Genomic DNA, 13287 nt, shown 5'->3' with positions numbered 1-13287 from the left:
TTATGCAGCACATCAAAACTAAAATTGCTTTAACAGAGAAACCAACAAAAGTAGAGAAGATACCCATACAAGGCCAACTAATGTTTAAAGATGCAAGCTTTCAGGATTACTAAGGTCCCACCTTCAGGCTTGACATTAGTTCAAATTATAAAGGTGTCTCTTCTCAACTGCTTTGTTAGTTTTAGGTAAATAGCAATATTACAACACAGTATCACAATTATGATATTAAAGAGCTAGAAGTATATTCACAGAAAAAGATACAAAGCTCTTCCCAGGACCCAAGCTGCACTTTCAAGCCTGGTTAATTCTTTCCTTCAGTATTACATCAGCGGTCTCACCTTTATTCTACTTATAAAATTCAGTCAGTTTAACAGGATAACTGTAATTTTTTTTTTTTTAATTCCTAGTAACTATACCTCTTAGCATAATACAATAAAAACCAAAGGTTTACAACACATGAACATTAAACTTAGAAATAACTAAAATGGAGGGAAAACAATGAAGTATTGAACTGCACCGAATGCTACAGCTTGACCATGTAAAAGCACAAATAAAACTGGAGAATTCACTCCTGTGTGGTACACACTACATGCCTCTGAGAACATTTTTTTTTCCTGGAGAGAAATGAACCTGGGAGGGCTTCAATGATCAGTAGCAGAAGTACTTTACTCCATGAGGTCCTTTAACCCAGGCCTATGCAAGTTATCGCCTGCCTCTAAAAAGTAATGCAGATTTGGGCAAGCTGGTGAAATATGGTCAAAGGGCTCAGAGATTTGGCAAATCTGTTGCTGCAGTAGCACATTTATCCCATGCTGCACTGGCATAACAGTGAAGGGATTTTTTCCTCCTACAGTGGGGATGCATCAAGAGAGGCATATGAAGAGTATGACACCACCTACAACAGTCAACCCGCAACCTAGTCTGGCATGAGAACTATTTCATGAACATTTGAGGTTCATGAGATATCTCCAAATTCAAGATAGCAAAATTGACAAAGCCAAAACCAGATAAAATCATGCTGCACTACTTCAAACTGGTGGGAGTCATTTTTTGGCTAAATGATTTAACCTGCCACAGCCTAGCTCATGCATACTTAAAATGAATGAGCTAGTGCCATCCAACTATTGTAATTCATGGTCTACCAGCTGGTTATATTTTCTAGTGATGATGCCAAATTGTACAAAATTTTTCACCACATTTTTTCTCACATATGCCACAAAAAGATATGATGATCCAACAAGGCTTTCCCCATCTTGTAGGCAGTCCTGTGGTTATAATCAAAGTGCCAAGAACATATTGTGAAAAGAAACAGGACTGCACAACAGCCCATGCTGGGAATGACGAGGCAAAAACAAAAGCATGGCCATCCATGGCTGGTATCTTTCATGAGGGAGATGTAACCAGGGCTGTCTGAATAACTCTGTTCATGATGACTCTTTTACAGAGGTGTGACAATTGCGCTCAACAGTTGCAGGAAAAAGGTTTGGCTTTTGAATGGCAAACCTGCTCTGCAGAGGAGGCAGAAGGTGAGCAGAATTCTAACAGACTGCTGTTTGTACACACAGAGCAGAGCCAAAGACCTCTGTATGCTAATCTAGCAACATTGTTTTTGTAAATAAAAAAAAAAAATGCAAAGTTGCGCAGCATTGTAAATGGGAAGTTAACCACCAAAATGGGATGCTAGTATCATCTTATTACAAGGATATGTTAATAGGTCCTGGAGAGCCCTTATTGCTAGCCAAAATGTATTTTTTGTAGCAGTCTAAGACATGAGTGGCTATTCTGCAACCTAAATCACTACCATTCCTGTCATTATCAAGAACTGAAGAGCTATAATCTGCTGTAAACAATTTACTACCCAACACTAGGATAATGCTTTGTAATGAGTGGCCTAAGCAAGCTCCATCTTGAATGCTTAATTAAAAATCACAATGTAATGCAGCGCCTCAGAGTTTGGTCTTGCTGAGTCAGACATCAACTATGTCCCATGCAGTTTCCAAAACTGCAGCTGCTGGGTTTATAAGTTCGGAAAGCATGCCCACTGTACTTTATGCCATATTGGTGCTCGTGTATTCATTTCTGAACTTATTACATAAGAATCCTGCAACATTTCTTATCAACCCTCTGTGCAAACGAGCATCTGATTCACATTCAAGGGATTGCAAAGTAGCAGCATGGGAGGTTAGTAGAAATGGGTAGAACTACACTGGCTCTTACTGTACTGTGATTTACAATGTAACTATCATACATAGTATGGAAGCTGAAGGGACACGATCATGCCTATGTTATCCATGACCCAATTACAGCATATACCAAGTTGTAGTAAATGAGATTCTGAAGTGCTTATCTGGTTTGCAAAACTAACTGAAACCATGAAGAAGGAAATGCCCATACCAGAAGCCTCTAGGATTCCAAGGCCCCTGTCCTGCCCATTTCTGCCAGGCATGCTACTAACCAGATACAGCAATCACCTGCATAATTTTATTTAAAGACCATCCCCCAGCCTCATCACTACCACCACTGTGTGGCAACAGTTAAATCCATGAAATTTCACTTGTACTTTTAAGGACTGAATCAGATCATTTGGTGGGAAAAATCACTAACTAAATCAAATGATAAGACAAAGGTTAATAGATAAAACAAATGAGACCACTTAAGCAAAATCCTACTGTATTACGGGGGAAAAAATATCCGTCTTCCAAACAGTCCAAGTTAACACACATTCAATCTTTCTCTCCAGCAAGGTATGCACTTCCTGCCTCAGACTAGCACTGTACAAACACACCCTTCTATGATAACTGATTCACAAGCTAAAACTTTACATTAAAAACAAAAAAAAAAGAAGCTATCAGCATTTTTACTACTAGGTACTTTAAATTAAGGACTAATAAGGGATCATCTCAGCTTTTCCGATCTGAATTCACAGGCGCTCACTCCCATACCCCCCCCCCGAGTGTCAGATTTCACAATGTCTAGGTTATAATATAGTATGTTTTAAAAACTGCTGTCCACTGACAAACAGGGGCCCTGTGTAGTCCAGGCCAAGCCATTCCGGTGCTCCTGGGTACGTGGAAAATTGAAGTTGGTGAAATTTTTAATCCGCTCTTACAAAAACTGAAAATCAGAGTTAAAAAAAAAAAATAGAATAAAATAAAAATTTCACAGAATTTCTGGCAATAAATTTTATGTTGATTGGCAGGTCGTGATCTCTGCTCCAGTTTTACTTTGGATCAAGAGAATTCCCTGCTTGTTATCAGGAGAAATTTATTTAAAGAAGTGCAAAAAACGGCAAGTAGGAGGGTTTATTTTTTTGTTTGGGTTGCATTATTTCCCAGCCCTGGTCTCAGTGTTCGTGGCGACCATTGATTTTCTCGCCGGTCTGCTCTAGGACGTCAAGCATCTCCTCGATGATCGCTTGCAGGGCCCGGCCCAGCTGCTCCGCAGTGTACGGTTTTCCCAGTGGAGGGACATGAACGAAGGCAGACCTGCCGCGGCTCTGATAGAGTGAGGTGTAGTACGTAAAATCACAAAGGTATCTAAGTAAGGGAGAAAAAAATACAAAGTATTAGTGTTTTTAAAGGACAACTGCGGTGACAAGGGGAACTTTGTGCCTGTTCAGATTTATTTAGCACAGAGATCTTTGTTTCCCCAGTTAAGACGCCTTTTCCTTCCAATCCTAGAACTGAAAGGTAGGTTTGCAGTCTAACATTGGTTGTGCTCTGCAGTTTCTGGCAGCTAGGACTAAACAAGTTAATATGCTGTGTTCCCCAAGTGAGGCTTGAAATGAATACATCCCCAGTCTCCACAAGGTGCTGTAAAGATGCAACATTATATATTGCTATTGCTCAGGAAGCTGGTGCCTTGGGCTTTCATTGGTTGTATACACAAGCAGAGTGACCTGGTCTAGAATTTGCCATTAGATCAATCTTCACTGGGAGTGCAGAGAAACTAGATATGTGCCAAGGCCCTTTCCCAACTCTGTGCATGCTTGTGAGGACAGCCTCACCTGACTCCTCGAACACTGGCTATATACCAAGAAAAATGTCTAGTTAGCATTAACTGTATGATCCTTATTTTACTTTACTGTTTGCAAATTAAATCATTTTTCTGTTCACTGCTCTTGATATTTGTTAAAAAAAAAAAAAAACTTTTAGTGTGTTAGCTCTCTCCTATAGCTGGTCTATAGGTGCATAACCAGGAAGTATGTGACCCTTGCGTTGTGCAGTGGTCTCACTGTCCCTAGAAAGCTTATGGGCAGGGTACTTGCCCAAATGCAAGTGGGAACCAGGTGGCATGTTGCCTGTGTATGTGCACAGGTGCAAGTGATCCTCAGTGGTACTTGACAGGATCCTCTGAATGTCTGCAGGATTAATCCTGAGAGTTAGGGGCAGCACTGAGGCATTACATGATAATCACATTTTTTTTTAAATACTGACTATAACCACTTATGCTGTGGAAGAGTTTCCCTTTAAAAATAAGTTTGCAGGCCTTGCAGAAATTTGTATCTTCCATGTACTAGCCACAAAAGCACCAATATGCTACATTCAAAATGTTCACGTCAGGCTTGAAGCTCTTTAAGCAATTCTACTGAACCCTACTAAGCAGGCATGCTATCTCAGGAGTCCTGTATTACCTTTACCATTACTTGAACCTATTTATGATGTCAGAAAATACATCTCACATTCGCACTACATGAACCAAATTGTTCCCATTCCATGTGAGGTCATTTGTGACACTGTTCCAAACATGGCTGTTCAGGCTCAGAAGAATTGGGGAAGAGAAACTTGCATAAATACCCATTATAATGACCAGTCAGTGAAATATAACTGAAAGAGTATATTGCTATTTGTGAAGCATACTCTTTCAGTTATATTTCTGCGCTACTGCGGAACGCAGAATTCCCCATCTGCATAGAACTGCCAAATTCTGCGCAGAAAATAGCAGCGGAGACCCTGGCATGCCATGAAGGAAGGCCCGGCACGCCATTTGCGGTGAAAAGGGAAGGACCCTGTGTGCCGCGCTCCGTTCTCGAAGATGAAGGCCCGGCCCGCCGTTCGCCGTGAAAAGGGATGGCCCCCATGGGCCTTCGTCTTCGCCACAAATGGAGCGTGTTCCACAGCATGCCGGTGAGAGAGAATGTGTGTCAGGGAGGGGAGGATGAGAGAGCAGGAGGGTGAGAGAGAGAGCATGGGAGGTAAGAGGGTGGATGTGGGTTTCAGAGAGAGGGAGCCTATATGAGGGGAGGGGGATGCTGGTGAGAGAGAATGTGTGTGAGAGAGAGGAGAGGGGGTGTGGGGGAGGGTGAGAGACAGCTTGGTTGGTAAGAGGTGGAATGGGGGGGGGGGGATGCTTGAGTGTGGGTTTCAGAGACGGAGCCTATATGAGGAGAAGGGGTGTGGGGGAGGGTGAGAGACAGCTTGGTTGGTAAGAGGGGGAATTGGGGGGATGCTTGAGTGTGGGAACATATATGAGGGGAGGGTGACAGAGCATGGGAGGTAAGAGGGTGGGGGTGTGGGTTTCAGAGAGAGGGAGCCTATATGAGGAGATTGTGAAGGAGTGTGTATGTGTGTGAGAGATTGGGAGCTCGTGTGTATGTGAGAGTGCTGGCCTGTGTGAAGGGATTGTGTGTGTGTGTGTGTGTGTGAAGGGCTGCGTGAGAGAGAGACATAGGTAACCTGTGTGAGGATGTATGAGTGAAAGAGAAAGGGAACTTGTGTAGGTATGTATGCAAGAGAGAGGGCCCTATATGAGGGAATGTGTGTGTGCGCGAGAGAGTGCAGGAGCCTGTATGAGGGTGTGTGTATGTGGAAGGGACACTCTTACAGTGAATTTCTAGGAAAATTCTGCTCAAAATATTTAAAAAATTCTGCAACTTTAAGTAATTACATTTTAAATTATTACAGAAAAAAATTATTAGAGACTGTCATGTAAATTGTGTTATTTTGACAAATATAAAGTTTGCAGAATTCCCCCAGGACTAATATATGTTCCAGTGGTTTGTTATACCATCACTGCTAAGGGGAAAACTGCCCCAAAACACCAGAGGGCTGACTCACCCACGTACAGCTCCTGGAGAATAGACTCCACCTGCACTTCACAGCCCTTCCAGGAGTGGCAGAGCTACCAACGAATTATTCATCCTGGCACATTTTCGACAAACCCCCTCCTAATTCATTCAGTCACCATATCATAGCAGAGAAATGCTTTACATCTAGCACTGAGAATACCTTCTTACCCTTGATTTAGTATAAGGAACATGTTTTGCTCCCCTCAAGGAATTTCTCCATGTCACCACACCCATCTTTCATCAAATCCACCTGTACCTCAGCCCCATATAGACAGCTGGTGACCAGTCTGCTCTACCTGTTTAGTAATGAAGAAATCATGCAGGCTGGAGACAACAGGATTTGGGTAGTAAAAGTAAAGATAACCAGCTGTTAACACTCCAGTGTGCTTGTACACAGTTTTAACGTATAATTAGGGTTTCTCACATTCAGATTTCTTTTCTGGGATCTAAGTTTTATGATTGTTAGCAGTCAGCTAAAACTACCCAGACTCATTTTCTGGCACAGGTTCCTACTACTCAAGTCAATGTGCATGCAGGAAAGCAGACACTGGATTTATAGTCTTAACTTGTGAGTGGTTAACAAGCATCACTGGAAACAGCTCTGAAAGAGTGTTATCTTGCTCTCAGAAGTACTCTGCCCTAATACATGAAGGAATACATGAAAAATAAGGCAAATTCAACACTTAAATATAGAAACAGAACATGACGATTGATAAGATCATTCAGCCCATCCAACCTCTCTCACTCAAGAGATCCTCTGTGCTTGTCCAATGTTTCTTGAATTCTGATACTGCTCTCATCTCCACCGGCAGATTACTCTTGAGTTTATGCCTTTCATTCACATCCTATAACCCCTCATTCAGAGCCTCCTTTCCATCGAGAGGCTCAAACCTCTTCTTATTCCCTGTAAGTATTTAAATGTCTCTATCATCTCTCTCTCTTCCTGCAGGGTACGTGTTTAGATCTTTAAGTATATGAAAATTGGTTCTTACCTGCTAATTTTCGTTCCTGTAATACCACAGATCAGTCCAGAAAAGTGGGTTTTGTATCCCTCCCAGCAGGGGGAGTCAAAGAACAATTAGAACTTTGGGCACTGCTACATAACGAGAGTGCCACCTGCAATACCTCAGTATTGGCCTGTACCCAAACCCTCACTAACAGAACTAACTAGCGGCCGAGGTTGAAACCCAAACAAAAAAACGACAACTTGCAGCCTCAGAAACTGCTCCATCGAGTAACTGTCAACACGGAGCTCCGTAATTAAAAAAAACAGCAAATCGTAAGGCAATGCATGCAGTCTTTCGGTATCTGAAGAAAGGGGTGGGCCTCTGGACTGATCTGTGGTATTACAGGAACGAAAATTAGCAGGTAAGAACCAATTTTCATTTCCTGAATATACCCAGATCAGACCAGAAAAGTGGGGTTTATTTATTTATTTATAACTTTTTTTATACCGAAGTTCAGGTAACAGAATTACTTATCACTCCGGTTTACATTATAACAAGTAGAAAACAATGACAACATATGTCTTACAATGAACAAGGGAGTGAACAACTTGGATAACATAACATAACTAGGAACAGTAGCAGTATGCACTATTAAGGCGAGACTAAGCGCATAGGGAGGGAGGTTTGCTAATGGGGGGGGAGGGGGAAGGAAGGTTGTTCGTGGAGGGGGGGGGAGGAGGGAGAAATTTCTTATTGATGAGTAAAAACATGAGCATAGGTTCTGGACGTCAACAGTATGAAAACAGTCTATGGGAGCTGTGGAAGACTAAGTAAGTTAAGGGAATGCTTAACCGAATAGCCATGTCTTGAGTCTTTTTTTGAACGTGTTGGGGCAATGTATCAGCCTTAGCTCCGGAGGAAGCAGATTCCACTGTTTGGGGCCTGCTGTGGATAGAGCTCTTTTACTTAAAGATGTTTTCATGGGAGGTGCATGTAGAGTTCCTCTTTGTGCTAATCTTAGCGGTCGGGAAGACGTGTGAAGCTGAAGAGGGATTCTGAGGTCCAGTGGAGTGTTGTTGAATATGGCTTTGTGGGTGATTGATAGAAGTTTAAACAGGATTCGAGATTTGACTGGGAGCCAGTGGAGCTTCTTTAGAATTGGTGTTATATGATCTCTTTTGTTGGATTTAGTGAGACACCTTGCTGTAGCGTTCTGTAACAATTGAAGAGGCTTTAGGGTGTAGACTGGGAGACCGTGAAGCAGTGAATTACAGTAGTCCATTTTCGAGAAGATGAAGGATTGTAATACTGACCTGAAATCGTGAACTTGTGTAGTGTAGGGTGGCTTGGAATGTACAAAAGCCACCCTACACTGGGCGGGAACTCAAAAGACCGGCACGCAATACACTCTCAAAGAACGATTCATCATCAGCTTTAACGTCCAAGCGATAATATTTAGTGAAAGTGTGTAAAGAAGGCCACATTGCCGCCCTACAAATCTCCTGAGGCGACAGGAGTTGACACTCCACCCAAGAGGTCGCTTGTGCCCTGGTTGAGTGTGCTCTGAGACCCAATGGCACATGACGCCCTCGGAAAATGTAGGCGGAGCCGATGGCTTTCTTAACCCAACAAGAGATGGTCGCCTTAGACGCCTTGTCACCCTGTTTGTGTCTCCCAAACAGGAGAAACAAGTGATCCGAACGTCGGAAATTATTAGTAACCGCCAGGTAGCGCAGCAAAATACGCCAGACATCCAATAGATGAAGGTCCCTGCCCTGAGAGGAATCCAGAGCCCAGTGCGGAAAACCGGGAAGATCCACTGCCTGATTGACATGGAAGGTCGAAACCACTTTGGGAAGGACGAGGGAACCGTGCGCAGGGAAATTCTATCGTCAAAAATCCGAAGAAAGGGATCGCGGCACGACAATGTCTGCAATTCTGAAATCCGGCGGGCCGAGCAAATAGCCAAACACTGTTTTTAAAGTCAGATCCTTCAATGAAGCCCTGCGCAGAGGCTCAAAGGGGGCTTCGCACAGCGCCCGGAGAACTAGATTCAAACTCCAATCAGGACATAAAGGCCAGACAGACGGATGCAGATGTTTACCCCTTTGAGAAGGCGAGCAATATCCGGATGGACAGCTAGAGACACACCATTCAACCGACCCCGCAAGGCGCCCACCGCTGCCAACTGAACCCAAAGGGAATTAAATGCTAACCCCCTAGTGAGTCCTTGCTGCAAAATTCAAGCACCCGGATGACGTCCACCGTCAACGGATTGCAGGAGCGTTGGAGACACCATGCCTCAAACAGTTTCCAAACGCGAACATAAGCCATAGACGTGGCTGGACGGCAAGCCTGTAGGAGCATGGAAATAACCTGCTCGGAATAACCTTTCAAGCGTAAATGTCGCCTCTCGAAAGCCAGGCCGCAAGAGAGAAGTGATGCTCCCGATCCGAAAATATGGGCCCCTGACAGAGAAGATGCGGTAGATGAGCGAGTTGCAACAGACCCTCTAGGACCAGGCGAATCAGATCCGCAAACCACGGGTGACGCGGCCACTCTGGCGCCACAAGAACCACCCTGCCGGGATGGAGTTCGATGCAATGAAGAAGTCGACTGATGAGGGACCACGGAGGAAAGGCGTACAGAAGAATTCCCGTGGACCAGGAACACACCAGCGCGTCGAGACCCACTGAGCCCTGCTCTCGCCGATGACTGAAAAATCTGTCCATCTTCGCATTCGCCCTGGTTGCCATCAGATCCAACTGTGGCACACCCCACCGGGCGCAAATGAGGTTCCACGCGTCGCGAGACAGTTCCCATTCCCCATGATCCATTCCCCGGGATCCAGCTGTTGTCTGCTGAGAAAAATCGGCCTGCATGTTCTCCACTCCCGCGACGTGAGAAGCTGCAATTCCCTGGAGATGGCGCTCTGCCCAGGCGAAAAGGAGGCATGCCTCGAGTGCAACCGCGGAACTTCTTGTACCCCCTTGGCGGCTGATGTAAGCTACCATCGATTTGTCGGAGAACACACGAACCATGCTGTTCCGTATCCAGGGGAGAAACGCCTGTAAGGCCAGCCGTATGGCTCTCGTCTCAAGCCAATTGATGGACCAGGACCCCTCCATCGGAGACCAGAGCCCTTGGGCGGTTCTGTCTGCACACACTGTTCCCCAGCCTGACAGACTGGCATCGGTGGAGATTATTATCCAATCCAGAGGATCCAAGTACATTCCCTGTTCCAGATTGTCGCGCGACAGACTGAATCTGGACTCGGGAAATAGCGGCATTGGGAGATGGAACTGTTCCGACACTGGACTCTAGCTCGACAAGAGCACACGTTGTAACGGTCGCAAGTGAGTGAACGCCTAGGGTACCAAATCCAAGGTGGAAGCCATGGAGCCCAGGACTTGCAGATGATGCCACACTGTGGGCTGCTCGCTCCACAGGAGAGCGTGAATCTGTTCTTGCAACTTCCACAGACGATCCTCCGCTAGAAACACCTTGCCTTGTAATGTATCAAATCACGCTCCCAAGTAAATCAGCTTCTGGGTGGGTTCCAAATGACTTTTCTGCACATTGATGACCCATCCGAGTGACTGTAAGGTGACCATCACTGTGTGGACGGACCATACACAATCCTCCCGAGACTTGGCACGAATCAACCAGTTGTCCAGGTAAGGATGGACCAGAATACCCTCCTTGCGAAGGAAAACCGCTACCACCACCATAACCTTGGTGAAAGTCAGAGGAGCTGTGGTGAGGCCAAACGGAAGGGCTCGAAACTGGAAGTGCTGACCCAAGACCTTGAAGCGCAGGAACCGCTGATGATGCATCCGGATTGGAATAGCAAATGTTGCTTACCTGATGTAACAGGTGTTCTCACAGGACAGCAGGATGTTAGTCCTCACAAATGGGTGACATCGAGGATGGAGCCCAACCACGGAAAACTTCTGTCAAAGTTTCAGGAACTTTGACTGGCCCCTACTGGGCATGCCCAGCACAGCACTAACCCTGCAGCCAGCAGGGGTCTCCCTTCAGTCTTGTTTTTATAGCTACAGGCAGTGCCTAAAAAGTAAAATAAACGAACCCAACACCGCGGGGTGGCGGGCGGGTTTCGTGAGGACTAACATCCTGCTGTCCTGTGAGAACACCTATTACATCAGGTAAGCAACATTTGCTTTCTCACAGGACAAGCAGGATGGTTTTCCTCACAAATGGGTGAGTACCGAGCTGAGGATGTCCTGACTTGCACCAAATGTACCCAACGGTGTGCAACAGACACAACAACTGGGGTGTTATTTGGGAAAGGGCATCCGCACCCTACCGGGAAGGTGGAAGGGTGTTGGTACATCATGTTGGAAAAAGGTTACGCAAGACAGATTGGCCGAAGATGGAATCCTGTCTTCCAGCTTTATCCAAACAATAGTGGGCTGCAAAAGTATGGAGGGAACTCCAGGTTGCAGCCTTGCAGATGTCAGGAAGCGGCACCGATCGAAGGTGTGCTACTGAAGTTGCCATGGCCCGCACAGAGTGTGCTTTGACACGGTCTTGGAAAGGAATGCCAGCTTGCTGATAGCAAAAGGAAATGCAGTCTGCCAACCAGGAGGAAAGAGCCTGCTTACCCACAGGTTGTCCTAACTTGTTAGGATGGAAAGAGACGAATAATTGAGTGCTCTTCCTGTGAGAAACTGTACGGTCTAGATAAAAAGCTAGAGCTCGTTTACAGTCTAAGGTATGCAGAGTCTGTTCCCCGGAGTTGGAGTGGGGCCTGGGAAAGAAGATAGGTAGTATGATGGATTGATTGATATGAAACTCCGAAACTACCTTAGGCAAAAATTTAGGGTGAGTGCGGAGTACCGCCCGGTCCTGCAGGAGTTTAGTGTAAGGCGGATAGGTAACTAGGGCCTGTAATTCACTAACCCTGCGAGCTGAAGTGATAGCCAAAAGGAATAACACTTTCCATGTGAGATATTTTAACTCACAGGAGTGCAGAGGTTCGAAAGGTGGTTTCAGAAGGCGACCAAGAACCAGATTAAGGTCCCAAGATGGGGCCGGCGGACGTAAAAGTGGCTTCAAATGGAGCAAGCCTTTAAGAAAGCGTGTTACAAGGGGTTGTACTGAAATAGGAACACCCCCAATACCTTTATGGAAGGCGGCTACCGCACTGACATGCATTCTAATGGAAGAGGTCTTGAGACCGGATTCTGATAGATGCCACAAATAGTCCAAGAACTTAGAGATTGGGCAGGAAAGTGGATCAAGGGACTGAGAAGTGCACCATGATGTGTACCTTTTCCATTTGTATGAGTAAGATTTTCTTGTAGAGGGCTTTCGTGACGCTATCAGGACACGAGAAACTGAATCTGAAAGGTTAAAAGGCTGAAGGACTAACTTTTCAACATCCATGCCGTCAGGGACAAGGCTTGGAGGTTGGGATGAAGGAGGCATCCGTCGTTTTGAGTGAGCAGATGAGAGTCCTGTCCCAGAGGAATGTGCCTGCGGACGGAGAGATCCTGGAGTATGGGAAACCACACTTGGCGTGGCCAGTGCGGTGCTATCAGGATCATGGTTCCCCTGTCCTGGCGGAGCTTCACGAGGGTCCTCGACAGCAGAGGAAGAGGAGGGAATGCATAGAGCAGACCGGTCGTCCACTTGAGGGAGAATGCATCCCTCGGCCGAGAGTGCTGGCTCCGAATGAGAGAGCAATAATTGTCCACTTTGTGGTTCTGCGGGGACGCAAAGAGGTCTATGTGGGGGTAACCCCACTTGTGGAATAGAGAGGTCGCTACTACAGGATTGAGTGACCACTCGTGTGGTTGGAAGACCCGGCTCAGCTGGTCTGCCAATACATTGTCTACTCCCGGCAGGTAGGTGGCCCTGAGGTACATGGAGCGGGAGAGGGCTTCTGCCCAAATTTGCACAGCTTCCTGACACAGAAGAAAGGAGCCTGTGCCTCCCTGCTTGTTTATGTACCACATGGCCACCTGGTTGTCTGTCTGGATTAAGATTGAATGGTGTGATAGGCAATCTTGAAAGGTCCTGAGAGCATAGCGGATTGCTCGGAGCTCCAGGAAATTTATCTGGTGTTTGGCTTCCTCTAGTGACCAGAACCCTTGAGTTTGTAAATCGTTTACATGGGCTCCCCAACCGATGTTGGAAGCATCGGTAGTGAGGAGGACCTGAGGATCTGGTGGGAGAAAAGGCAAACCCTGTAGGAGGTTGAATGGATTCATCCACCAGGCAAGAGACAGACGAAGTGCGTTGGAGACG

The 13287-nt window shown here is 45.8% G+C and overlaps 1 protein-coding gene across 1 annotated transcript in view; it reads right to left on the bottom strand.

The window, feature by feature from the left end:
* Positions 1-366: 366 nt before the first annotated feature.
* PGPEP1 (pyroglutamyl-peptidase I) overlaps positions 367-13287 on the bottom strand; it is an 83855-nt gene continuing 70934 nt past the window's right edge. Inside the window, exon 5 of the mRNA XM_029614369.1 lies at positions 367-3536. Coding sequence (XP_029470229.1) covers positions 3344-3536 — 193 coding nt within the window. The 3' untranslated portion in view covers positions 367-3343. The remainder of the gene's footprint in view (positions 3537-13287) is intronic.

This window comes from Rhinatrema bivittatum, chromosome 8 (genome assembly GCF_901001135.1).
Source record: "Rhinatrema bivittatum chromosome 8, aRhiBiv1.1, whole genome shotgun sequence".
In the NCBI taxonomy this organism is placed as follows: domain Eukaryota; kingdom Metazoa; phylum Chordata; class Amphibia; order Gymnophiona; family Rhinatrematidae; genus Rhinatrema; species Rhinatrema bivittatum.
This window is presented reverse-complemented; position numbering and strand designations above follow the sequence as displayed.